This window comes from Barbus barbus (assembly GCF_936440315.1).
Source record: "Barbus barbus genome assembly, chromosome: 20".
NCBI lineage: Eukaryota > Metazoa > Chordata > Actinopteri > Cypriniformes > Cyprinidae > Barbus > Barbus barbus.
This window is the reverse complement of record NC_136748.1, coordinates 20895039-20922519: the sequence shown is the minus strand read 5'-3', so window position 1 is coordinate 20922519 and position 27481 is coordinate 20895039. Positions and strand designations below refer to the sequence as shown.

Sequence of the window (27481 nt, the reverse complement as noted above, 5' to 3'; positions counted from 1 at the left end):
GTGGGAGAGTGTGTTTTGAGGTCTAAATTAATGAGATTTACAGTGAATAACATCAATAATACACATGAAGGGGAAAAAATGAGAGAAAGATGCCAGACGAGCTGTAATTTTAGCAAGGTTCTCCATTAAAGAGGTAAACAAAATTAACTACTCAAGTGCTGAAACATCAGACACAAGAGTCAAATTATGTTATCGAAGAGATGCTGGTAACACATTATGACTGCGTGGCGTCATTTGATGTTCCAGCAGGTTGAATACAGGATATTGCGAGGTTTTGAGAAAAATAGAGAGAACACAATATAGGGGAAAAAAGCCACACATACAATAACAGATAAAATAGGGAAAACGTTCACTGATCATACAAGTACTTCTCAGGCTCACAGAAGTGTTTGGCTCATAGGATGCCTACTTCTCAAAAATAAAACATACACTTCCTCTGTATATTTAAGCAAGACTAAGTCATCAGAATGCCCACCCCTATTAGCTCACCTCCAAATTCAATGCCAGTAGGTATACTACTATTTAAAACTTTCAAGTCAGTAAGACATTTTGTTCTGAAAGAAATTAATATGTGTATTCAACTAGGACATATTCAATTATAAAAAGTGATAGTAACTCCTAACAATCGGAAACGTTACTAAATCAGCATATTAGAATCATTTTAGAATATAATAAAATAGAAAACAGTTGTTTTGAACTGTAATAATATTTCCAGTATTACTGTATTATGGTAGTTCTGATCAAATAATTGCAGCCTTAGTGATCATAAGAGACTTCTTTAAAAAAAATCGTACCAACAGTAAACTTTTGAATGGTGGTGTAAAATAAAACTAATGGAGGAAAATACACAATTTAGCAATTGGAATGCAAAAATGTGGTCATCAGCAGTATACTTAGGGTCTACTTCCTCCATTTAGGCAACCATTGCATCTCACTGGGTTTTCCTTATTACTAGTGCCAGGTTCAAAACTGACCAAACAAATGTCCATGTTGCACTGTACTACAGACCTCAAAAATAAAATTAGATTTCAGATTAGCCATCTATATGCCACTGAACTCCTAAACATTGACAAAATACAATTTAGCACATATACACACTCGTCCTGCACTACACCACTTTGTCCAATCAAATGCTCAAAAATAAGAATGCCCCTCCCCCTAATGTAACATAAAATCGAATAGCAAGCCATGTTGCAGAGACATAACCGAAGCTTAAAAAAAAAAAGTATCCTCCAAACTTAATAGAAAATATGTCAACACAGGAAAGAAACTGAGCTTTTCATGGGGTTTTAAACAATTTGCAATGTGCTATTATGTTGCGTCTGACAAGGCAAACAATTTGACAACAAAACCCTTGACAAGAAATGGAAATGACAAGAGTCAGACAGAGAGAGGCTGAACACAAAAAGTCCATTTAAAAAGACGTGATGGACAAGGATGAAAAGCACTCTTCAGTTGCCCATTTTCTGATAGACTAAACCAGAATGAGATGAAGCTTTATCAGTGATAGTTTCACAAACCACTGCAAAACTAGAGCCTGGCAAACAAATATCTTCTGATGTATAACTGTTAATTAACTTACAAACTGAATCATTGTGAAAAACACTTCTGCGACCTGGCAGATACTATATAATACACTACATTATTCCAGACGAAAACATGCAATCGCATTGCAATTTGAATTAAAAGATTATGAATAAAAATTAAAATAAACTGACTGCACCTCTACAACTAGGGCTTTAAGTCAGCCCAATGCAAAAACATATGTAACTTTTTCAGTTACAAAAAAGTCACATGATTTGTGTGGAGCTGAAGGTTCCTCATTGCACATTATTCACCAGCTCAGCTGGGTGTCACGTGAGAGGGATCATCACTCCATCTGTCTATTTCTGTGTGCAGCATTAGCTATTGCGTGAGAATCAAAAACAAAATCATAAAAACATCCATTCCGCTCACCAAATACAGACCTAAAAAGCACATATAATAGAAATACTATCATATTATCAGTATTAAACTGATGGAGGTCAATAAACCATTCACAGACGGAGTCTTCAAACAATCATACGCTACATTTAAAGACCAATCTTAAGAAATCCATAACAAAAATGTATTGTTTATTGTAGTTCTGAATGACTATTTCACATCAGATTAAGCGATCTGGCTATAAATAATGAGATTTAATCCTGCTCGGCTAGCTAGCATGTTTACACTTGCTTAGACCTTCAAAGGTATCAAAGGTTATTGTCTTTCTTATTAAAATTAGATTAAATAACACACTCATTTTGTTTATTTGCACAATGGCCGTTCAAGAAATGAGTAAAAAAGGGCAAAAGTGCTGATCGATTTACTATAAACAGCTCAGGCTAGTGATAGCATGACAGCTGTGCTGCTTTGACTCAAATTTGACATTTGCCAACAATAGCGATAATCGATCAGCTCTGTCTTGGCGGTGTTTAGCCTCTGATGCAAAGGCAAAACGCAGATTAAAGAGAATAAAACTAGAGATAAAGACCAGATGTGTTGCTGCTGTTAGCTGTATGAATGAAAGCTAATGACACTCACTCAGTCTGGGCTGGGAGATGTAGTTTCTGACCACGGCTTGAGCGTGCTGCCTTGCCGCTGCTTCAGGGCCGTTCAGATCCACGGGCCGATTCGCCACTAATGTAGACATTATTGTTATTTCTGTTAATTATAGTCAACTGTCTAAGTGTAAACAGATCTGCGCTGAGAGCGGATGAACAGACGGAGTCATATGACAACCGTGGCCAGGAAGTAGCACTCGTGCACGCACACGTCAAAAACGTGCGCGTTAGCGCTTAAAAGCGCGTGCATGAGTCAGCCAAGTGTCTAAAGAAGGACAGTTTTCACGAATTTACACTTTGGTGTCTTATGACTTGTGAAAAGTGCTCAATGAGAACTATTTGAGAAAATATTATTTAACATAAAAATAACACGAGAAGTAGCTAGTTAGTTGTAAGATTTTAAGATTTTTAAGTTGTAAGAATCTAAGAATTCTAGGTTTTTGCCTGTTACCTCAAAGGTATTGCCTTTCTTGGGTGTATATTTATATATACACATACATACATACATACATATATACATATATATAAGCATTTTATCACAGTGGACTTTTTGACATTGCGGGGAAAAATACGAAAATATCTCTTCGTAGTTATCTAAAATAATAAAAAATATAAAATGAAAATAATAAATTTTATAGGTCATCACTGGTACAGTCACTATAGGTTTTAGAAGTCACATAATGGTTAACCACACAGACTCAAGGCTGTAATCATTGACAAAGACTGACTTAAAGAGGATAAAAACATAGGAAAATTTTTTCATGTATAGTAAATGTTATAAATTTGCACTAAAAGAAATCACTTAAACATCAATGAATATTATTCTGTTGATCAGCGTCAAAAAAGTCCAATTAAATCCTCTTCAGTGTTTTAAAACAATAAAACTTATAAGAGGTGAATACTTTTTATAGCAATTTAAGTTAATTAGAGAATGAATGAATCACCTTATTTTACTGAGGTGAGGACCTTGCTTATGAAATAGCAGCACAGTGTTAATTAAGGCTTCACCATTGAAAAGTAGGCATACCATTTTTAAAAGGTTCTTATATTAATTTGATTTGAAAAGTTCTTATCTTTAGAGTTCATGGCATTACCATCCATTTACATATGTTGTGTTTTTATAAAACAGACAGGCTTTTATAATCTTTAGACAAACATCTCTTGATTCACTGCCTATGCATGCTTTAATGAAAAATACATCTTTACATTTTATACAAGGAACACACACACATAATATGTGGTACTTTGTTGTTGAGATAACACAAATGGCGACTTCTTAATTTTTAATGTCAACAAGGTTTTTTTCACAATAAATTGCAGCAATAGCATTTCATAAGTACAAATTAATACATTTCCAAATTCCCAATTGTTAAATACAATACCCAGCTCCACCAAAAAGGGAATACACTGTTATTATATGGAAACACAAATGGCAGCAAAAAACTAGAAAATAAAAAATAATAATCTGAACCGCTCACTCCTATGAAGCATTGTTATTTTCTCAAACTACTAACTTGTTTGAAGTAATTAACTTACAATATAATATTTTTTTATCAATGACTGTAAGTCAGTGTTTTTATATTTTACATATTTTATAATTTTGATTCAATTACATCATCATCACTCACAGTGCTTCATGGAACGAGATCATTCATTTTCTCAAAAAAGATTTTTTTAATTTAGCTTTAAATCAAAATTTGTAATGTGACATCTCACAGCTGGTTGATATCGGGAAAATGAATAAAAAAGCAGACGGTCACTATATTTTTTTGTGAAGAAGGCACTAATACTACAGAAATACACAGATTATTCATAAAATATCTGCCTGTCATAGTGTGACTCACAGGTGCGTGGCCTTGGTGGAAAACGGGACATGTGCCATTATGAAGCTTTTGTCACACATTCATCACAAGCTTTTTCAGTTTTTTTTGGAAGCACTTAAAACAATTTCTGTCTAGTAAAACCAATGGTCATCCAGTCATGATAATATGAAATCCAATTACTAAACTAAAAGGTCTCTGTAACAACAGACTTTTATTATTATTATAATTATTATTTATTTTTTTACAGGCAATTTGAATTTTAAATGTATGTTGGTTTGTGCAGCATTAACATTTTAAAATTAGACATTTGGAAATATAAATGATATGCTCTACCATCTATTTGGCCTAATGTACACAAAGCCTTTGCAAACAAGTACATTTTGAGAAACCTTTTATGCAACATCCTTAAAGCTTTATCCTTCTTCTGCCAGCCTTTTTCTCTGAGCACATTGGATCACATGGTCTGCAGTTCCATTTCTTTCTATATAGCTGAAACCTCACTCGCACCTGAAATCAATCATCTAATTATATAAAAGCTTACCTGAAGGAGTTTATCAAGGTTATAAATTCCTCCAAATGATAGATTTACCTTTAAAAATGTAACATGTATATCTTCAAAAGGATAACTCACAAAGAATGGGTTTTCTCTCTAGTGTCAGTTTCAGGGACATAGGGACATCCAGCTGCCAACGCTTTCTATCACTCTCTGTCTCTCCATTAAGGCTTCACAGTTTTAAACTACTTGAAAGTGCTTCAGATAGAATACCACCTAAGAGCAACAAAAGACCTCAATGAGGTGACTCTTTTCCTGCAGTATAGAGCAGTATAGAGTAAGAATAGCTTTGCAGGTGCAGGTTATGAGAGAGTTATGGCCACTGGATAATTTTGTAAAAGTGAAATGTGGTTAGAAAGTTTCTCTCATCCTAAAAGCTCAGACCTTGGGTAAAGGCATCATGGATGCTGCATGCGGTCTTCTTAAAGCGATAGATCACCAAATTACTTTTTTTAATTTTTTTTTTTATTGGGGAAATATATAGAGTACATATAAGCTTAATAGAGTCAAATCAGAAGTTCCTCCAAATTTTCTTATGCAAACAAAAATCTAACAAAACAAACAAATTAGAATTCTTTCCTCGGTTACTGACTATATATACATATTTATACATACATACGTGCAAACCTGCAAGTATAATAAACCTAATCCTATACATGTGCATGCCATCTAAGTGTACACTGTATATGCAGACATATGCACATATTTTCTAACATACAGAAACTCCTGAAACAAACAAAACAACTTTCTACCCACCCACCCAGCCATTCACCTACCCAACCAACCACCCACCCACCCACTTTCACTCTGTCTGCCTGATACGCACCACATAAGGAGGACTACTAAAAGACAAACCGGTAGTGGAATGGATCTTAGATCCAACTCAAATTACTTCAACATCCCTCTCTTCCAAGTCTCCTCTGCCTTCTTCCCTAAATACCTCAGGGTTCCCAAGTTTTAGAAAATTGCTGTCTCTTATTCCTAAAACAGAGCCGTATACGCTCCAAATGTAATTTAATTCACAAATTAAAATGCTGTCATTATTTACTCATCCTCATGCATTCCAAATCTGACTTTCTACCTTTCTTTCTTCTGTGGAACACAAAAGTAGGTATTTGAAAGAATGTTAGTAATTAAAGTATTTTAGGGACCACAGACTTCCATTGTATAGGAAAAACAAAACTGAGACATTCTTTAAAATGCTTTATTTTATGTTTTTAAAGTCATACCCTTTTAGAAGGACACGAGGGTCAGTAAATGATTTTCATTTTGGGTGAATTAATGATTAGCTTTTACAAGAAAAAATATATTCACAAGCCATTTTACTTACAAAATGTGATGCATTTCTGAGCAAAAAGGGATATTTAGAAGAAAGAAATGTGGGCCTGTTTTGTTTTTATCTGAATTGACTGGATTGTGAAGCGTGGTGGGAAAGAAGGGGATAAAAATTTGAAGACTTGAAAAGTAAGAGGACTTGATGATGTCAGTGAATTAGAAATTTGTTCAAAGGCGGAGCATTTAAAAAAAAAAATGTTTTTGTGTGTGTGTGTGTTTCTTTCATTCAAAATAAGACCAGAAATTTGTATTAAAAACTAAAAACCTGTGTCAGTAGATTTTAGTAAGCTTTTTTTTTTTCCGTGAGATCCAATTTGAGGAAAGTTTATTTTTGTAGAATCCGTTTGCATCTACATCTGTGTAACTTTCCACTCAACTATCATTATCACTCTTCCTAACTGACAGCTACACTAGATGTTTGAACACACTCTTTACACACTTATCTCTGATTTTCATTCTCCCACTAGATTTGTCTCTCTCTACATGCAGCAGGTACAATAGGTCCAAAACTCAAATCTAATGTTTGAGATTTGAAGATCTGAACCTCTGACCTAACTCTCGCTCTCCCTCTCCCTCTCTCTCTCTCACACACACATACACATACACAAACACACCCATACTGTATCATAGGAGTTTACACACATACACACACTCCAATGTGAAACATGTTGGCAGGGAAAAGCACTAGAGTTTGGAGTGGGTGGGTGTTGCGGTGGTGATGCTGCCGTTTGTGAAGTCTCTTGAGAGTCAATCCAAATGTTTCAGACAGAATGCAAAAAATAGCAAATTAATGCCCCTGAAGAGTACCCACCCACTGGAGTCATGCCCTTGCTTAAAATACATAATCCGTTTCACAATCCTTCCACAAAAAAAAAGAAAGAAAAAAAAATTCAGGGATGTGTGGTGTGGTTTGGTCCAGGCGGAGGGAGGTTGGAGTGCTGATTTATTTATTATTGTTCGCTTGAAGCGACCTTGCTCCATGCAAACGCAAATTGAATCAAAACGCAGGGCTGAAACTCTGACGCTGTGGGAAACGAATCCTCTGCTACTAGAGAATTGAGCTATTGTTAAAAATCAAGTGACTTTTAATTGCGAAAAATATTACACAACAATGCGAAAACATTATGAAATGGGCTATTTTGGTGTAGTGCCTCTCACAAGGGGCCAACCAAATCCATACGGCTCTCCAGCGCCTCAATGAGATGCTTGTTGCTTCTAATGTGGCGATTAATGGTGTTTATACCACCTGCATAATTGCTGTTTGAAACCTGTGTGATTTGATAAGTAAGTAAGTAAGTAAGTCGTGACGTATTGTCAAGTATGGTGACCCATACTCGAAATTGGTGCTCTGCGTTTAACCCATCCAAGTGCACACACACAGCAGTGAGTAGTGAACAAATGCACACACCGTGAACACACACCCGGAGCAGTGGGCAGCCATGCTGCGGCGCCCGGGGAGCAATTGGGGGTTCGGTGCCTTGCTCAAGGGCACCTCAGTCGTGGTATTGAGGGTGGAGAGAGCGCTGCACATTCACTCCCCCACCTACAATCCCTGCCGGCCGGGGACTCGAACCCGCAACCTTTCGATTACGAGTCCGACTCTCTAACCATCTGTATTTAATCTACCACAGCAGGGGCCGTCATTGGCATCGCTAATTATTGTTTCGAGACGTCTGCTGTGTCAGATATGTAATAGGCTTAGTGATACCTGGTCAGCAGGTTTCTGTCATAAACAGTCATACGTATATCTATAGGCTACTGTATGCAGCTAATCAGCTCAAAACCCTTTAACTCTTGTTAGTCTTTATATAATGCCTCTAATTACACTCTCAGAAAAAAAGATACAAAGCTATCACTGGGATAGTAGCTTAAGGTACAAAAGCTAAAAAGTACAATTTTGTACCTTATTTATACCTATTTATACCTTATACCTATCTATGGCATAAATTAGTACATTAAAGGTACATAATTGTATATTACTTCTGAAAGAGTATTGCCTCAATGACAAGTTTATACATCTTTATTCCTGAATTATTTGAATTTAGATGATCATTTATTGGATTTCTTGCTCACATAAATTTTTGTCAATCAATGAATCCACATGAACTCTAAATTCTGCAATCTGCTTTACATATCCATTTACATGTGCATTAAGTATTTTAAGCAAAACGTACTTGGGCCAGAGAAAGCTACCACAAGTCATGTTTGCCTGATGACATATCTAAAAAGAAAGAATATCAGAACAGCTTTTTTTATAGCAAATTTTTTGTAAATATTCAATCTTATCCACTGACCAACACAAAATACAAACATGCGTATGTAAATAAACATACGCATTTTTCTATCATGTAAAACGTATGTAAACATAGACATCATGGCACACGGCACGTTTGATTTCGATTGAGAAAATAGTTTACTGACATGTTATTTTTTTTCTTGTTGATCTGATTAAGGGCTACAATCTGATCACAATTTCATTCAGACTGAGCGCAATTGGATCGACTGAGGTGTTTACATTAAGGTTTTTCAGTGCAAATACGTATGAACTGATTCTCTGGGTGCTTGGGTAGCTATTGTTGCCTTTTGTATTTTCTAATCTAATTTTCAGCTGGCATAGGGTGTGTTGAAATTTAAGGGCCCAAGCAAGTCCATATGCCAAAGCTACTGACGTGTAGCTGCTCCGCTTTTCGAAATCCTCTGATTGGTTTATTGGATCAGTTAGTTAGAAAAGTCTGTCAGCATGTATGACACTCCAGGGAAAAACAGGGAGAGACATGATGGATTTAACGCTCCCCGGGAACATCGGGGTCACGAGTCCACTCCATGCTCGTACAAGCTTCTTTCACAGCATGCGTTTACGCTCTGATCACCATATGTAAGCACAAATAAAAGAGGAAGTGAGGGACGCACAAAGAGCACAAAACACCCACAGGATGCTGCGTTTCCTGCTGCCGTAGGCTGGAGTTTAAGGGCTAGTCATGTGACGCGGGGAACGTGTTGGTGGTCTAACTCAATCCCCCCCTTCCCTCTTTCACACTCTCCCCCATCGTCTTCACCCATTCCCTCACCCCCAACCACAATACAGCTCGACCTTCAGCCTAATTGGGCTGCGAGGGAGGAGAGATGGAGTGAGAGGGGGAGGGAGAGAGGAGGCCAAGACCGTTGTTTTTTTAAGAAGATTCCCAAGACTCAGAAGGGCAGAGACTGCTCAAACACTCCTAGTACCAAAGTGACAAAGGCCTTTAGTTAGAAGCCTCCAATCAGTGCATACATATTAACACGCACACATACATGTGATGATTCAAATCTGAAAGCTAAAACTGGCATATAACCAAATACAAAATGTAGGCCAAATTTAAAATGGTTGCGACAAAGGTTTGAACCCCATGTTTCTACTGAATACAAGTCTGAGACTACCAAGACTTTTATTTTTATTTTTTACAAACTTTATTGCCAGCATATCAAATTAATTGAGAAAAACAAACAATAAATTAATTACAGGATTTATTTAAAATTTGAAATACATTAATTTAAAGTCTATTGAATGAATATTAACCAAATTTATATTTTAAATTCAGAAGTGAACCCCACACTTTTGAACCACATATTGAAAATTTTTTTTTTTTAAGTTTTAATACTTAAAATAACAAAATTAAATGATATATTTAACAACCAAAAAAAAAAGATTTTAAATTTTTTTAAATGCTGGGACGTGGTGCTCAGGAACCCAGTGTTGCAAACCTGCAGCTGCACTGAAAGGTTCTGCTTTAATTTGGCTTGTCATTGCCATTCTACAACCTTCAGACGTTTCTCTAACATTCTAACATGAATTTACAAAAACATTTAATGGAATAAAAAAATACCTTCCACTCTCCCTGCCCCGATTCTCCCAACTTCTTTTCAATAGTCTCTTTCAAAAAAAAAAAAAAAAAAAAAAAAAAAACTGTGCAGTGCAACAAAACAAAGGACAGAATTTTTTCCCACCTGGAAAAACAAAACAAAACGGTTGTCTATCTTTCATAACACACCTCAATAAACATTTTTAATTGACCTCATCTTATATCATTCACCGTATCTCATTGATCAGCCATATATTAATTTAAAAATCCTAACTGCATTGTAAAGCCACAGAAAACTCCAAATCAGAAGGGAATAATACATACTACATAAACCAAACAGTTTAACCAAACCGTTGAACTGATCAACAAGCCAAGACAAGGAGTTACTCTATAGGAGACATTTCTGTCTAAATGAAAGTCTGACACTCCATCTAAATTGAATACATGAAGAGTAGGAGTATTTGTCATTCCATGATGTTCAGAGACATTCATTCATTCATGCAAGGCTTCGTATCTCTCAGACATCACCACAGCAGACAAGGTCAGCCAGCGCTGTGACAGAACTGTCAGTGTTAAGTGACCTTGGACGATTTACACTGATGCTGAGAACATCACATGAGGAAACCGTCATGACATTTAGGATTTACACACGGAATGAAAGACTGAAGAGATCTGTTTTTGTTTTGATTTTTTTAGTTATATATAATATATATCCACACTCATACCACGGTTCACAAACTTCAAGATATTTAACAACAACACCACCAGAGCTTTGATTGGCTGTTCAATCAGGAACCCCGCCCCCCCATACATTCATTCTTTCATTATTTGCAGATAAACTAATGATCTATTTATTACAGACATGAATAATTTACAATAAAATAACAATTTTAGTTATTCAATCTTCTTGCTTTTATACTACAGCAATCGTACCCTGTTTGTCCCTCAGAGATCCGCCTCGTCTCAGTTCTGATAATAGAAAGGGCTTCAGATTCTTCTGGAAAACTTTGCCGCATTGGTAGAGGGGTTGCCGCTCACAGCAAATACATTTAGTCCGATAATGTGAGGGTCACGTCGATGCTCCGGAGCTTAATCCCAGGCGATGACGTCTCAAGTTTTCCAGTTAAACACGCACCTAAACATGGAAACCAGGACTACAATTTCAGTACCAGCACCCACACACACACACAGAGGAGAAAACTGCATATTTAAGACAAACAAACTCACAAACTGAGACTGCCTTCAAAAATCGTTTTGGGGAGCACCCTCACAGAAACCATTTAGAGAACAATGAACACAGGACTATTGGACTATTTAACGGTGTGACAGCATTTTCTTCCATTTAGTCAGAACATGTTTAACCAAACAAATACAAAATGGTATAGACATCTGATCTTATAGCTTCATATGGCAAATTCATGACCTCTGTAAGCAAATTGTGTATATAAAGCCATAGTATGACTGTATTGTATGCTAACCTTTGGAAATGAACCCCGGTATAATATATATTTCATTATTTGAGATTTGGCAAATGCCACTATGAAAAAAATTAATAAATAAAAATCACACATTTAGATCGCTCTTCGAACTGAAAACATGAAGGATGTCGCTGTGAGTTCAGTTTTTATCGGGGATCTATGTTCTGTACTGTTTTGTTTTTACCCAGCAGCTTTCAGATTACTTTTTAATCTAGATATAACTGTCCAGCTCCAAAAAAGGTATAAGGGAAAAAAAGTGCCACGAAAATATTGCCTCAGCAACCATTTTCATCTCTCTTCCCCTCCATAATCTCTTGCTACATTCCTTCCTCAAGCTCTCATTTGTGTCAAATTGGAGAAACTTTGATTTAGTGCAAAATGCTCTGAAAAATACTTTTTCGAAAAGTATGAGTCTACCGTTTTACAATTCTGAGAGGCATCAAGTGTGCAGGTAACGTCAAGAAAAACGCAAGATTGAAAACAAAACAGCACTGATGAGACAAAAGGGGGCAAAAGCGATTAAAAAATGAGAGATAACCAGAGCTCAAACTAATTTCAAAACAACAACAACAATTAACTGACAAAAAGAAACCCCTAGTGATCATTCCAAAACTTTCTTGTCTAACGCTTCTTTGCCATTGGTCCGTGAGTAGGGTTCAAAGGCAGACGAGCTCAGGTAGCGGGCGGAAAGTTCCTGCAAGTTCCCCGCGAGGGATCCGGCCATGCCGAGTGGGGTGGAGGAGATGCGTGAGGTGACCGACCCGAGCAGAGAGGGCATAGGGAAGCTAAACAGCCCGTGGGCAGGTGGAGATCCCTGCAGCCCAGTGACTGTCCCCGAACTGGTCACTGTTGGCAGCGGCGGGCTGCCCCCGGCTGTGCCTGAGCTGGCGGCACTGCTGCTACTGCTGCTGGAGGAGCCTCCATTAGCGGTGATGCCCAGGGACGGCCCACGCAGGGCTGAGCCTAGCGATGAGCTCCCGCAGTGGGGCAGCAACCCTGGCAGGCCTGGGGGAGTGAGGAGCCGGCCCTGCTCCAGCAGACGCAGGACGCTGCAGGTGGCGGCTGTCTCAGAGACCACAGAGCGCAGCTCGGAATCCTTCCCCTGATCCTTCTTCTGCTTAGTGCGACGATTCTGGAACCAAACCTTTACCTGCCAAGAGAACGATACTAGAAATTAGCTTAAAATAAAACCCAAAGCAATGTAGTATGGAAAATACTGTAAGCTTGCATAATGCTACTATGATAATACTACTTCAAATTGGTTTAAATGTAAAATATAAACAAATAAATACATAAATAAATGAAAATAAATTAAGATAAAGTTTACAAAGTAAAACAATTCTTCGATTTTTTTTAGATACCAATAATTATAGAAGTCTGTTTATAGAAACTATAAAAGTTCAAATGTAATTAGATTATTTATGTATAACATAAATCTTTTTGCTCTATGTTTAATTCTTAATGCACCAATTTAATATGTATTTTGGAGCAGTTAAAAAAAAAAAAAACACCTTAAAGGGCAAAAGTTGGTTTGCTAAAATTAATTTTGAAAAGTGTAAGTGAAATTTTGAAATAAAAAAAGGTAATTGTAAATATAAACCTATTTAATGAACAAAAACATGCACTTTTTCTTCTAAAAAACAACACAACAAAAGCTCCTTTTGCAAGGACGGATGGACCAATATTATTTTGAACCATATAATTGTACTGTATCCATTTATTTTAGGATTGCAAAGAAAGAGGAATGGCAATTTCCTGATAAATACACGTTTAGATCAAGTTCCAATGGCAGAACAAAATCATAATATATATTTATTTTCTATAGAGAAAAGGAGGCCCGCTTTATATTTGCTGTACTTCAAATGATCGATAATAGCTTCAGAGGAATAAGAACAATGAAGTATGACTAACATTTCAGAATTGTGTCATGCAGTTTAACTGTCAAATCTATAAAAACACTAAATGCGTCACAATAAATATCGTAATACTATTTAAACGTTTTTTGATTATTAAAGAATATGCTGCTGTGTTTGACAGAGCTGCTAGTAACGTAAGTGCATGCCTTAACGGTTTCATCAGTGTTGTAATGGAATGCTAAATATTGAGTTATCATTTTAAACCTGCTATAGTCTCTTAATCACTAAAAGGCACATTTGTCGTTTGCAGTTGTTTAATCTCACAATGTTTTGTGGATACCATGACCTGGAAGGTCACAAAAAAAACAACAACAACAACATTGAATAACCAGCAATTCCACCTTATAAAAACAATATTTTCCCTCTTGTTCTCGATGCATTCTTGACTCTACCGAATGCATTGCTGGTACACTTTCACATATGGATGACTTTCCTTGTTTGATCTTTCCACGGTGCATTTCGTGTTTCAGAACACAATGTTAATTTCATGAAGCCGTCATTAAGGAGTACTTCACCCTCCTCATCAGGTGGCCAAGAAGAGACATGGGAAGCTTTAATGTAATCAAGGCATGGATTTGAACTGCACTGCAGCACGGGGCATTAGTGAAGCTAACTCTATTGTGCTCCCTGTGTTCGCAGCACCGATCTGCCTCAGGGCTTTAAATGTCTTAATTTCACCCCACAGGAGAGCAGAAGAATTTTAAAGTCGTTAGTGGGGTGATGATGAGATAGAATGTGACACAGTTTAAATGGCCAATAGAATTAGAAACGTTGAGACAGCATTGTCGGTTTGCAGGTGTTCAGGGTGTTTAATTAGGGGAGCCCCAATCAATATATGACTGGAAAATATGGAGAAAAAAATTGATATATATTATTGTCTTATATTTTTTGTGAGACATCGTGCCTTTTTTTTCTTAAATGTAGTACTTGGTCAAGCAAGCATGTGGTATAATGAACATGATCGCTAATGAATAAACAAATAAAACGTGGGTTCCAAAATTAGCATTACTATTGTGGTCAAATTTTCCCCGCACTGCAGATTATCCAGGGAGACACACAGAGAGAGAGAGAGAGAGAGAGAGAGAGAGAGAGAGAGAGGGATTAATCGAGGCCGAGAGAGAGAGAGAGAGAGAGAGAGAGAGAGAGCATGTACAGTTCAGTCATGTAATCTCAAACTCGTGACCTCTTGCTGACCCCTGCACAAAGCATGTGCTGCAAATGCATCGCTGGGCTTATTTGTGTAAAGCGGGCCTTTATGCCACTAACAAACCATCAAACTATTTCACTGATGGTGAGGGCAGAAAAAAGGGAATTATCTGAGAAAATGTCAGGAAGATGTGATCGGATCACTGATGTTTTAAGTGGTCTGAAGGGATGCCACAGGATGATCAAAATGTAAATTAAATAAAGATCAAAATCATATAGTCAAAACAGCTTGTGACCAGGTAGCTCTGTGTCTTTTTATTTGTACAGAGTGTCAACAATACATTTTAATTACATTAAATAATATTTATGATTAGGCATCATACATAAGTCACAAGGATAAATATGTTTGGGAGAGTCCATTTGTGTGATTATTGTGTCTTTATTGTACTGGTTAATTTCAGTATTTATAACGATTGTTTTATGTATATGGAATGTATTATTTGTGTGTATGGATATGTGCATTTGATTTTGTACCTGCGTTTCAGACAGGTTAAGTTGTCGGGCAAGTTCGGTTCGTTCTCGTCCCACAACATACTGGCACCGCTGAAACTCCATCTCCAATCTGTAAAGCTGTTCTGCTGTGAACGAGGTCCTAGTACGCTTTGGTCGGTCTAGATCCAAACCCTTGGGGAGAATAATTTCTCGAATCGAACCTTTGGCATCTAAATGTGATAGGAAAAATATTTTCAGCAAATTGTCATACCTGCTATAAGATTATTGTTAAAATATCTGTACATATAATTAGAAGAAATCGTTATATTATAAAAAATGTAATATAGGTAGTCATGCAAAACGTATAAAACATTGCACAATTTTTGTGTAACCAACAAAACGTTTTTAATCAAGAAAAAAAAAATGACGCCACAAGCTGTTAAAAATGTTACAGTTTTGTAGGTGTATCATGGCACATAAATGCCAAACAAATGCAGACTAGACTAGACTATTTTAGTAATAAAAAAAAAAAAGAGTTTGTTATTTTTAACACTAACAATTCATCATGTAGGATGACTAAAATAAAAAAAGTTAAATTAAAGCTCAAAGCATTTCAAAATAGTATTTAAAAACTTGCATAAAACACAAATACACAAAATAGTCTGTCAAATCATACTGCAAAAACAAATTTTCTGTCTTTTGCATATGTTATAAATATTTCTAATGGGTCTTCTATCTCTGAACAGATTAAATGATTACTAAAAATGTTGAATAATCAAGTATTTAATAGTTAAAATGCATAAAAACTGGGAGATAAATGCGTGATTTAAAAACGAAAGTAATAAAATATTAATTAAAAAAATACACCAAACATGTTAGCTGGTGAATTATTAAAGTTATTATGTTTGTTGTTATTTGTGTCTTTGTGATGTGCAGAACCTTGCGCCAGCATTCTTAGCAAAAAATTAAGCAATAAATATATTCTTTAAAAAATTAGGTAAGCTTTGTGACAACTTCAAGATAATAAAAAAAAAAACCACACACTGGTCTCCATCATTATTCAAATCCAGCTACTAAATAATTGTATTTCCTGCTGAATTGTGACTGAAGAAATTACACAATAATTTCATCAGGTTAATTTCCTCATATTTCAGCAGGCCTCCGAGACTGACCTAGATTAACTTCACAACCTAAATAAATTAATGGAGCTGACTGCTCTCCAGAATTTCACAATCAGCTGACACAAGCAGGAGGGGCTCCACAACTGTTAGTAATTTAACACAAATATAGACAAGCAGCTTTATGCCAAATTGTTACAAAACATTATATTATCTTTTTTTTTTTTAAACTTAATGTGAAATATGATTCATTTACAGATACATTTCTGTGCATGCCCCACAATCTCAAGTTTTAAAAAAATTGCATCTCCATTCAAATACTTTAGTAAATAAAATAAAAACTGAATGTAACAGAATGCTTAATTTTTTGATGATGGAGAAAAAGCACTGAAGCTTATATATAAAAAGGCAGAGATGATAAGACTATCTAAAAATGATAACCAACATAATGAAGAATGTAACTTTTTTTCATAGCTGATTATGTATAAAAAGAACAAAATAACTTCTTAAATCTTACAATCACAGAAACGGTACTGTAAAGAATTCAAACTTTCACATACATATAGTATAGTGTTAAAGTATTTTCCAGATTTGATATTTCTAAACTATTTATTTTAGTGTTTATGTCCATAATAGTAATACATACTTGATATTCTTTTAAACAGCATTTGCAAATATTTGCAGGAGAGAAACTGGATCAGAAAGCTATGAGACACACCATAAGAGCTGATAAAATAAACATAATTTTTTTCTTCAATACAGAAGAAGTTTTATCCAGTTCTCAATTCAGCGTAGATCAATTTGCATCATGTACACTTGTGCACGCACAAATCTATACACACTCACTCATGGAGGGAAAAAACAAAACCAGCGACTCAGAAGAACTATCACAAAAAGCAAAATGAAAAGTTCCCGTTAAGTCGATTTCCAGTTTGTTTTTTTTGTGGAGTACAAAATGTACAGAAAGCTCCACGGGAGTGTTTATAAACTTACCCCGAACTAGAATCCTCCGGCAGTAATCAGGATCTCCTGAGCTCGTCCGGCTCTTTTCGCAGTTTTCCACCGGTCCGGATGGAGAGAAGGACTCCTGCTGGTCCTTCACGAACGTTTTTGAAATGTTCCCCTGGGAATCCTTTCCCTCTTTCCCCTCTTTTAGTCCATTCTTCAGCAACATTCCAGGCTCCGAGTCTTGGCTGTAGCGGACTTCCATAGTCTCTTATCCTCTACGAAGATTTCGCCTTCTTTTTCTCCTTGTTGGGAAGAAATAACTATTCGGGTATGGACACACACTGCTTATTCTGGGTAATATAGGTTTGGTCTTTCTGTAAAACAGCAGCTTGGAGTCGAAGTCAGATAGCTAATGTGCCACCAGCACTTGCCCGGTCCACTGATCTGCCCTATTATCTCTGTGCAGACTCACTTGCCCAATGATCATAGACTTCTCACCCGAATTCAACAGCAATTTAACAGCTCCTCTCCCTGTAACATTCACATCAGGCTGATCTCCGGGTAATCAGAGCTGTGGACGGACGCATGCTCGCCGCTTCAATTGATTACGGTAATTTTGCTGCCTCCACATTTGCGTAACCTCATGAATTTTCTAAACTGTTTGGGAAATACACATTGTCCTCATTGAGGGGTCCACTCACTATGACCCCCCTCTCCGCCCTCGTTCGCAAAGGTTCAAGGGAGATGATTTGCCTCGAATCGCCACAGCACGCAATCACAGACCGCCACAAAAGTTCCACTTTATTCCTCGATGCCCCGACACTGGCCGTTCCCCTGCTCTCAGGCTGTTGATGTTCGGTCGGGCTAACTTTACGAACAAACTGGCGAATCTCCCCCCGGATAATGGCCCGATACCACACGCTACACCCTCAGAGCTAATACAAGCAAAGAGCGAAAATAGAGAGAGAGGGAAAGATCGGTGGAGAGCAAAGAGAGAGAGAGAGACAGAAAAAGAATGAGGGAGGCGGAGAGACCTGGAATACGAAAAAAATGGAATCCACTTCGCTCGGAATCTGTAGTGGTAATGAACACGGATTGACAAAAGAAAGAGATGAACACAAGGGAACTCTGTCAAGCGGGGGAAAGTGCGCACAACCACCCTGAGTTACCCAGCACCTCTAATGCAAACCCCAACCCAATACTACCATCGCTCAGCCCCCTTCCTCTACAAGAAACCTGTTAAAACACTGCTAAAAAACTCAACCTGCCCGAGATCCCAACGCTAACACCCAAAGCGACCCCCCTCTCCCACTCCTTCCACACCACTACACACCCACCCACTCAGTCTCGCCTATTTTCATTGTCAACGCAACAATATCTGGGGGAACAGCAGTGGTCTGTAATCCAATAAGACCATTGATTAGGCTACAATGATTCAATTCAAGCCAATGGTTGCGAGCAGGGAACAGGCTCAGACCCTTCTTGTCACCTTGCAGGGCCAGAGGCCCTCTTCATGCTGAACCCCCCCCCCCCCCCCCCCCCCCCCACCTTCCGAAGCCATTCAGTCCTTTATGGGAAACGGAGAGCAAAAGGAGTGAAAGATGGCAATTATCTAATTGGACTATTAACAAACAATTCTGTGAGTGTGTCTGGTAGGGAGCAGAAGAAGATGGGGAGGGGGGAGCTGGACTAACTTCATTTAGTGAGTGTGTGGGGCAGCCTGTTGGAGAGAGGGAAAGGTTGTTTAAAGAAAAGATGAGAGGGAGGGACTGTTTAAAGAAAAGGTAAGAGGAGGCTATGAAAGGGGGCCGCAGGGGCAACGGGGCAATTCTGCGCCGAGCTTGGGAAAAAGAGTTCGGTGGGATGCGCACCAGCTGTGGTCTGAGACGTTCCAGGTCAACAAAAGATGAAGATGTCTGTGGGACATTAAACACTCTTGGTGCAGAGGCGTTTTCAAATATCTGTTGCTTTTGAAGACTGTCGGTTCTGTATAATACCTGTTGAAAAGAACAACATATGTTAGGTTTGGGATGAGGGTTTCCGACCTTGTTTTAAGACATTAATATGCTCTCTTAAGTCACTAAAGTTCATCTCTCAAGTTACTAATGATCTCTCTTATCATCTCTTAAGTTACTAATGTATACCCTTAAGTAACGAATATCAACCCTAAAGATGCTAATATGAATGCTGAAGTTATAAATGTCAACCCTTGAGGAACTAAATCTTACTTTAACTTACTAATATCAACCCTTAAGGTACTAATATATTCGCTTAAGTTACTAATATCAACTCTTAAGGTACTAATATATTCGCTTAAGTTACTAATATCAACTCTTAAGGTACTAATATATTCGCTTAAGTTACTAATATCAAATCTTAAGGTACTAATATGTTCGCTTAAGTTACTAATATCAACTCTTAAGGTAGTAATACATATATTTACCCTTGAATTATGAATATTGACCCTTCAGATACAAATATGAACTCTTTAACTCTGAAAACCAAAATTTAAGGTAATAGGTACTATATATACAGCTTTAATTTATAAAATTCAAACCTTAAGATAGTAATACATACCTTCAAGTCAATGCTTAAGATACTAATTTAAATCATTTTAGTTTCTAAAAGTTACTAATATCAACCCTTAAGGTATTAAAATATACCCTAAAGGTATTAATATCAACCCTTGGGTTACTAATATCAACCGTTAAAGTACTAATATACTTTAGGGGTAGATAAGGCACAAAGGTGTAACTTTGAGGGTACTGCCTCAGTGTCAAGCTAAAGGTGCATATTTTCAACACATTTTTTGATAGTACATGTGACTCAACTAGCTTTACCACTTGGTCAACCAGTTTCCAACATGGCTGATCAATATAAATAAAATGCCTATGCTGGTCCAAAAAGTAGAGTGGCCCCAAACCAGCCAGCTTTGACTTTTCTTGTTTAAGCTGGTGGGTTCACCAGGTTAACTACCAATTCAGGTACTTCAAATGTAGGCAAAGGTTTTAACTTCATTTTGCTTTGTGGATTTTTTATTTTTATTTTTATAGGAAAGTAGAGTGTAGTGGTGGGTGGGAGAATGGGACCAGACTTGAACCTGGGAATCTGAGTGCCATCTGATTTGAGCATGTACATAGTCCACTGAACCTGACACGTCAGGAAATGTTTGACCCTGCATTCGCGCAAATTACGCCTCAACCTTTTGATACTTACAAATATTACAAATATTTGAGTGTAAATACAAATTCCACTGTATTTTCATTATAATAATGTGAGTGGTATGAGGGACACATTATCTGAAATCAAACTGCATTGACAGCATCTAAAGCCTCATAAGATGCAAGAATTTAGTGATTTGTGTTGAAAATGAATGTCCTGACCTTCAGTTTAGTCACTTCTGTCGTTAACAATAGCAGTCATAACATTGTGAAATGCTAATATTTTTCAATATGGCATTTTCGGGCTTTCATTATTATTTTTTTAACATGTCTGTATGAAGGTAATTCAGTTATCCCCTAAAGAAGTAGCAGCGAAGAACCCAGAACAATATGAGTGCTGTTTCCTCTTCCTCTCTGTTTGTCTCTATTGTGTCACTGCTGGTAATGCCTCCCATCAGATGGTAAGTAAAGCCCACAGTGTCAGAATGGCAAAATTCACCCACCTCAATTATTTAGAGACAACAAAACACTTCAGAGTCAAAAGAGAAGCGGAACAAAGGCGAGATGGGCGGAAACACACATAGATAGAGACAAAAAGACAGATGGTGAGACATATCAATAGATAAATAAGACATGACATGACATGACAATACCTGAAGATGGGAAGGACACATTTTGTACAGCTCCTTTGAGTCTGGGAGATGCAGCATGTAGGTTACGCAGAACTCCAAGATTTTACAAACCTCCTGTGGATTTTGGAAAAACAAAACAGGAGCGCATAAGAATGATGAAAAAGGCCAGGACTATTGATCAATACTTTCATTTAGAATCCCTGCTTTATAAAATGTCTATATGGATGTTATGAAAGTGTGAAACTATTCAGACTCCCACAATTGAATATTCATTACATTTCATAACTTTTTAATGTCATAACTGAGACAAAAACAGATTAACAATAAAGCAAAAAATAAATACATACATACCAATATGCACCAATATTAAAATTCTGGCCTATGCTGATATAACATTTTCAAGGTTAGGTTTAAGTTTTCATTCTGGTTTTAATGTATTTTAGTCTAGTTAACCAATAAAGCCGATAACAATAAATGTCTGATATTAAAATTCTATACTATTCAATTAAAAAACATTGTAAAATAAAATAAAAATAAAAATTTGTAGAAAATATTATAAAACAACAATGCAGCAAGTGAATTATATACATTATAAAGAAAAATATACAGTATAAAATGTGGCATTTAATAGTGTTATTAAACATTCACTTTAAGCAAACATTCAAAATTAGAAAGCACAACTAAATTTCAATATTGATAAAAAAAAAAAAAAAAAAAATATCTAAAATAGACAGTTAAACTGTTTTGGCACAGATATGCTTGCCTAATTACAAATTGTTTATCGGTTTGTAAAACTAAATCACAAAATTGTGATAATACATAAAAAATAAATAAAAATAAAAATAAAGGCACTAAAGTCTAGGTGCTACTCATTCCTAATACAGTTTTACACAGTATATATTTCAGTGTTTCAACAATAAAAACCATGAATTATGCTACTGTAATAGGGTAAAAAAAAAAAAAATCACCCAAAAGATCCCACTCGCCATCCCCAACTAACACCAGTGCATTCTTACTCCGCTAATACACCCATTACCAGACAAAGTGTGTTTTGGCTGCAAAAGAGGCCGAGGGGGAGAGACTTGAGTCCTATCTTGCTCTTAATAGCTCATTAGTAGAGCAAAGCAGGCCCTCTTCTATATCGCTAGCACCTTTATTCTGCTAATGTTCCTCATACCTCTTTCTGCCATCTACAACGTGTCAAATGTACAAGTAGAGCCAAAACCTGGGAATGGTTTCAAAATATACCAGGCTACTGATAGAGAGGGGTTGTTCTGAAATTATATTCTGAAAGGTTCATACTCTTGCACAAAGGTGGACTGCTGCTTGTGTTGGGGGGGATGAAACAGACAGCTGCTAGACAGCAAGTATACTTCAACAAAAATCATTAGAAAAATGGAAGAATGGAAAAAGAATTTCTGCCAGGATATTATCAGTTAAGTTAACCTGTGAAAATCAATACAGAAAATTCTTTCATATTAACGCAGTACATTTGGCCCTGTTTCTACTGACTTTTCTAACTGTGTGTGTATACACAATTTAAGCGTAAATTACTAGAAAATGTTTCATAAAATAATACTTACATAAATTATATTATACTGCATAATATTTTCCTCACGTCAGTGGGATATTTATGCTGCACAAAAAATAAATAAATATATATATATATATATATATATATATAATATAATTAAATATGCTATAGCTGATTGTGCATGTGCATTATAAAGTGTGTATTTGTAGACAATCAAGTAAAAAATGTTTGAAGTCTGGTACTTTCGGACAGGTCAAATACTCATTGTTTTACATGCAATGTCTCAAAATCGCATGGAGGTTTGTATATTCTCAAGGATTAGACACAGACCTGGCAGTTTTCAAAACGGAAGTGATTTTCAGATAATTGTTCTAGAGGGCATGTCGTAAATGTTCCCTCTCTTTCTCTTCCATCCTGTTACCTAAAGCCTCTCATTCAGATTTAACAAATCAATAGCATCTCTGCTCTCCTGTTCAAAACAGTGCAAGGAACCATCTTCAAATCATAATAGACCATATAATACCAGCAGAGAAAAAAAACACACTTCATCTAAGTGTGTCAATCTGACCAGGAGTCTGTGTGTGTGTGTGCGTGTGTGTGTGCATTTATACACACAGGCTGAGGTTTCTCATCAGAGCACATTTTGTGAGGGTCTAATGTGGGGTTTCAGAGCCATTACAGGTGGAGCAGGAGGGGTGTTTGTAGCTATGGCGTTCATCTTTGAGATTAAATCTCAGACAATCACGCCAATATCAATTAAATGAGCTGGACTGCAAAGAGATGAGGAATTTGTGTTTTCAGTTTTCTTTTATGTGCAACAAAAGCTTTAACAAAAGCAAGCATGGTCTTGTAAAATTAAAAAGTACAGTCATTTAAAGTTTTTAAGAATTCAAAAGGCACACAAAAGCTTTGTATTCTAAGGAAAAAAATTATTTGAAAGAAAAACATTTATTCATCTACTATTCAAGGAACTGTAAATATTTTCATGAACATTTAATGATTTTCTTTTCTCTTTACACAAAGAAAATCAGCCGAGATATTTGCACTGATAAATACATGTTATTTTATCTAAAAATAATAGATTTGAAAGTTATTTTCTGACAAATGTAGAAATATTATGTTCCCACCCTTGTGAAAAAAGAAGTGTACTTAATTGCAGTAAAAGTGTACTTTTTGTGTACTTCAATAATTAAAAGTATACTTTAAAAAGTGCACTTGCAGATAATATAATATAATCTAAATTAAAGGCCACTTAAGTGTACTTAAAGAGAGTACACTTAGTGACAATAGGTCTTAACATACTTAAGTGCACTTAAAAAAAAACTCTATAATAATGTCTAATTAAGTATAAACATACATTTTACATAATTATAATTAAAATGTGTACACATTTACACTTATACACAGTACACTTATTTTTATATATTTATCAGTATACTAAAGCACATGTAAAATAATTGATTTTAATTTCAACTTGTGTTCTTCAAAATTACATTTGTTAATATATTTTAAATGAATTTAGTCTATAATATACACTGTGCATTAATGCACTTGAAAATAATTTTTCTTCTAAACTTAAATACACTTTCTTATACAGTATACGGCAATAAAACTTGCGCTATGAACTCTATGAAGTTTAATTTTCGACATAACATTTGACATACAGTGTAATTTATGAGTACTGTATTTGTCTGTAATAGTAAATTCAACTAATTGCATTTAATGTCATTTTAAACTGTAATATATTTGCAATCAATTACAAATAACATTTAGGTGGTCGAAAATATTACATTTAATTCATGCTTAAGTGTATTGTTAACTGACATTAAAGTTCATTTTAGTTAACATTAATTGCTTGTCAGTACATTAGTAGTACACTTTAACCATATTTGAAAGACACTAGAAACAACTATGGAAGTACATATAAAGATGTACTAAAACGTACCACTTAAGTGGTTTAAAAAAATCACTCAAAAGTTCAACTTACTGCATTTAATATCGCTTTAAAATGTGATACAAAGTTAATTACAAATACAATGTATTTAAACGGCGAAAATAACATTTAATTTGCACTTATGCCTGTTCTTTTAAAGTATATTGTTTCTGTAATAAGTACACTTTATAAAAGTATACTTAAGTACACTTCTTTTTCACAAGGGCAGTGGAACAATCTGCAGTTATAAAATATCATGCAGCGTTTAGACTTTTTAAGGATAAAGATCTCCCTTCCCCCTCTACTGTCCCACTTTAGCTTGATTTCAGGATTTCATCCACAAAGCTCTACTTATAGGAGCATCCTAAAGACCTCAATCTGTTACAGCACCGCTATGAGTTTGAGGATAAATTAATACGACACGCTGTGGAATATAATGCACAGACGATTTGCAGGTGTGGGCGGCATTTTGGGAAGAGGGGATCTGTGTGTGAATGAATGGGACTGTGCTAGAGTGATTTAAATCGATGCAGTCAATACAAAGTCTGGTTAGGACACCTTTACTGCACATACACTGAATTTTTCTTTGAGCGAAGAACGGGAACACATAGCCTACCGTCAGTAGTTGACATATTTCAGCAGTTGGTTAATTGAGCCACTGGAGACATATCTATAATCAAAAGTAGCCAGGGAAGGGAAAACGTAGGTTAAAACTTGTTCTCAAAAATGTGGAGAATAGAAACAGAGTCGACGCTTCCTCAGTCCTCTACAGTTTAGCGACTGATGCCATCTTCTGGAGGCAAAACGACTTCGCAAGTTCGCATGCTAGTGACGAGACTATTTGTAACTTTTATATACTCCAGTAATTATTTGTTACAATAATGAAAATTTTTTTAAAGAAGAAGTTAATTTCTGTATAGACGCATACCTTACAGTTTTGGCTACAAAAAAAGTTTTGAACATTTTCACAATGTGGCCCAGCGATTCGCAGCTGGAAGCGAAAAAGACACAGCTCTTTGAAAACGGTTTGATGGGGTTGTCACAATAATAGAGCCTGCAATTAGACTGTCTATTATAGACATTTTAAAGATCAATTTAATCAGTAAAACAGTTCAAACACAAAACACAGCATGAATGTGAAAGCTAAGATCAAAACAATGTTTTGTTAATACTGGGATTTATAAATTGTGTTAAATTAATTTATAGGTTACAGTAGCCTAAGTGTACAGGTTTAGCTATACTTGTGAGGGCCAAATGTCCTCAGTAATATAATAAAATATCATGATAATCAACCTGTAAGGACAATTTATGTGCAATTAATGTTTTGTTACTCAGTGCGTCCTTTTATCTTACACCTTTAACCCTATAATTTTTCAGGGTAGGATAGTCAAATCTAGCCTAAACCACCCGCCCACAAGTTGAAGTCCTTCAGGAATGACGTAGTCTCCCTTGTTCATGTTTGAGACCCGTCTCATAGGAGGGAGGTAGGCCCTAGTCGTAACAATAAAATCTCTTATTTTATTTAAAAAATCGGGTAAGTTACAAGTTGTCAAACTCTAAGCAGCAATAGGGTACTTGAGATGCTGTTAAGCGTCCCTCAGTATCAGGTGTCCTTCACGCTTAATGCAAGCAGCATCTGAAGAGTGGATTACTTTTATACATCTTTTTGGGTCATTCCAATTATACATCAATGTCTGTGACCCATCCTTTGTGGCTTACATTGCTGTCTGTGTCTAGCACTTTCTTCATCGTAGTCTTTGTCTGTCTCATGTCCATCTGATGTTGCAACATGCTCTCTTCAAACTCAGACATCTAACTTTCACTATTGTTGTTTATTCAGACTAACAAAGCAAATTTTGCAAGTGAAAGCATCTTTATCTCAAAGCACATATGGCATTAACGTAAAACAAGCAAATAAAACATAACTTTGTAACAGGTAAATAGCCAAAACAGTTTATATACAAGATGTACAACTGATGAATTTTACAGTTATGCAATACTAGAGACTAAACAGAAACACAGAATGGCTCTGTAAGGCCGTGTTCACACTTGGCGTCTTTTTTGTCTAGAAAAAGTTGACAAGAGCGTTTTTTTTAATGAAAAACAAAGCTGGCAGCGTCTGTTACAAATAGCAGCCGAGAGCGTCTTTTGTTGCCATAGCAACAGCTGCAACAGTAGCCTAGCGCTGTGTACTGCAGAAATGTCAAGAAAGAGTAAAAAGTTGGCTCTTGCGTTGACTTTTGAAGTTAACGGGAAAGAAAATGTCGATTCACAACGACGTTTGTGGGTGCACGACATTATACGAGGAAGAAACCAATATGGTGCTTACAACAATTTAGTCCAGGAGCTCCGGTTGGATGATGCACGGTTTGCGGCACCTTCTCCATTTTTCTTCTTGTTGTTATGGAAACGACAGATCTCGCTACTCGCTTGTCATTGGTCAGCTGTCAAAAAGGCGCTTGACGTAGGGCGTTTTTTTCAGAAAAGTTGAACTTTTTTCAACTCGAAAAAACGCTCTGAGCTGCAGAAAAAGACGCCGGCGGTGGCATTTTAAAAAGCGCTCAGGACATTTTTGAAAACACGGTTTACTCCATAGGATTATAATGTAAAACAGACGCTGGCAGCTTTGAAAAAGACGCCAAGTGTGAACACGGCCTAAGGCAGCTAACACTCGGAGAGTGCTAAACGCTTGAAGTCCAAGGCTTATGAAGTGTGTCTGAATGGATTCAGCTGTGTATGTGTAATCGGTGCCTTCAGCTGTGTGTGTGTGTGCAATCAGTGCAATGGATCATGGGAAGTGTAGTCTGGAGTGACATGTAAAAGTCTGTGTGAGTCAATGTAAAGAGAGGAGGACATCTGGTGGTGAGCAGACGGAAGGCTACAGACTGGATTCGTGACAGAATGGAAAACTATATTTACCTTGGCATAGTTGAATAATAACAGTTCTGTATAGGGAAATGGCATACCATGAGCCTCAAACACCATTGTTTC

General features: G+C 36.4%; 2 protein-coding genes across 2 annotated transcripts in view; both read right to left on the bottom strand.

Moving 5' to 3' along the window:
• Positions 1–2787, bottom strand: part of LOC306886044 (V-type proton ATPase subunit B, brain isoform-like) — a 36435-nt gene extending 33648 nt beyond the window's left edge. Inside the window, exon 1 of the mRNA XM_079442901.1 lies at positions 2563–2787. Coding sequence (XP_079299027.1) covers positions 2563–2671 — 109 coding nt within the window. The 5' untranslated portion in view covers positions 2672–2787. The remainder of the gene's footprint in view (positions 1–2562) is intronic.
• Positions 2788–10826: 8039 nt separating this feature from the next.
• LOC306886200 (ventral anterior homeobox 1-like) lies at positions 10827–17500 on the bottom strand. The gene is made up of 3 exons (XM_079443139.1): positions 17276–17500; positions 15207–15394; positions 10827–12760 (listed from the first exon to the last, which is right to left on the bottom strand). The coding sequence occupies exons 1-3, from the start codon at positions 17490–17492 to the stop codon at positions 12212–12214; spliced, it is 954 nt and encodes a 317-aa protein (XP_079299265.1). The 5' UTR covers positions 17493–17500; the 3' UTR covers positions 10827–12211.
• Between the last annotated feature and the right edge of the window lie 9981 nt (positions 17501–27481).

Coding starts and splice junctions, on each gene's coding strand:
- LOC306886200 (XM_079443139.1), bottom strand. CDS start 17,492: ATGGAAGTCCGCTACAGCCAAGACTCGGAGCCTGGAATGTTGCTGAAG. Junction 15,395..17,275: donor CCGGAGGATTCTAGTTCGGG/GTAAGTTTATAA, acceptor TATCACATTTAG/ATGCCAAAGGTTCGATTCGA. Junction 12,761..15,206: donor TTAACCTGTCTGAAACGCAG/GTACAAAATCAA, acceptor TTCTCTTGGCAG/GTAAAGGTTTGGTTCCAGAA.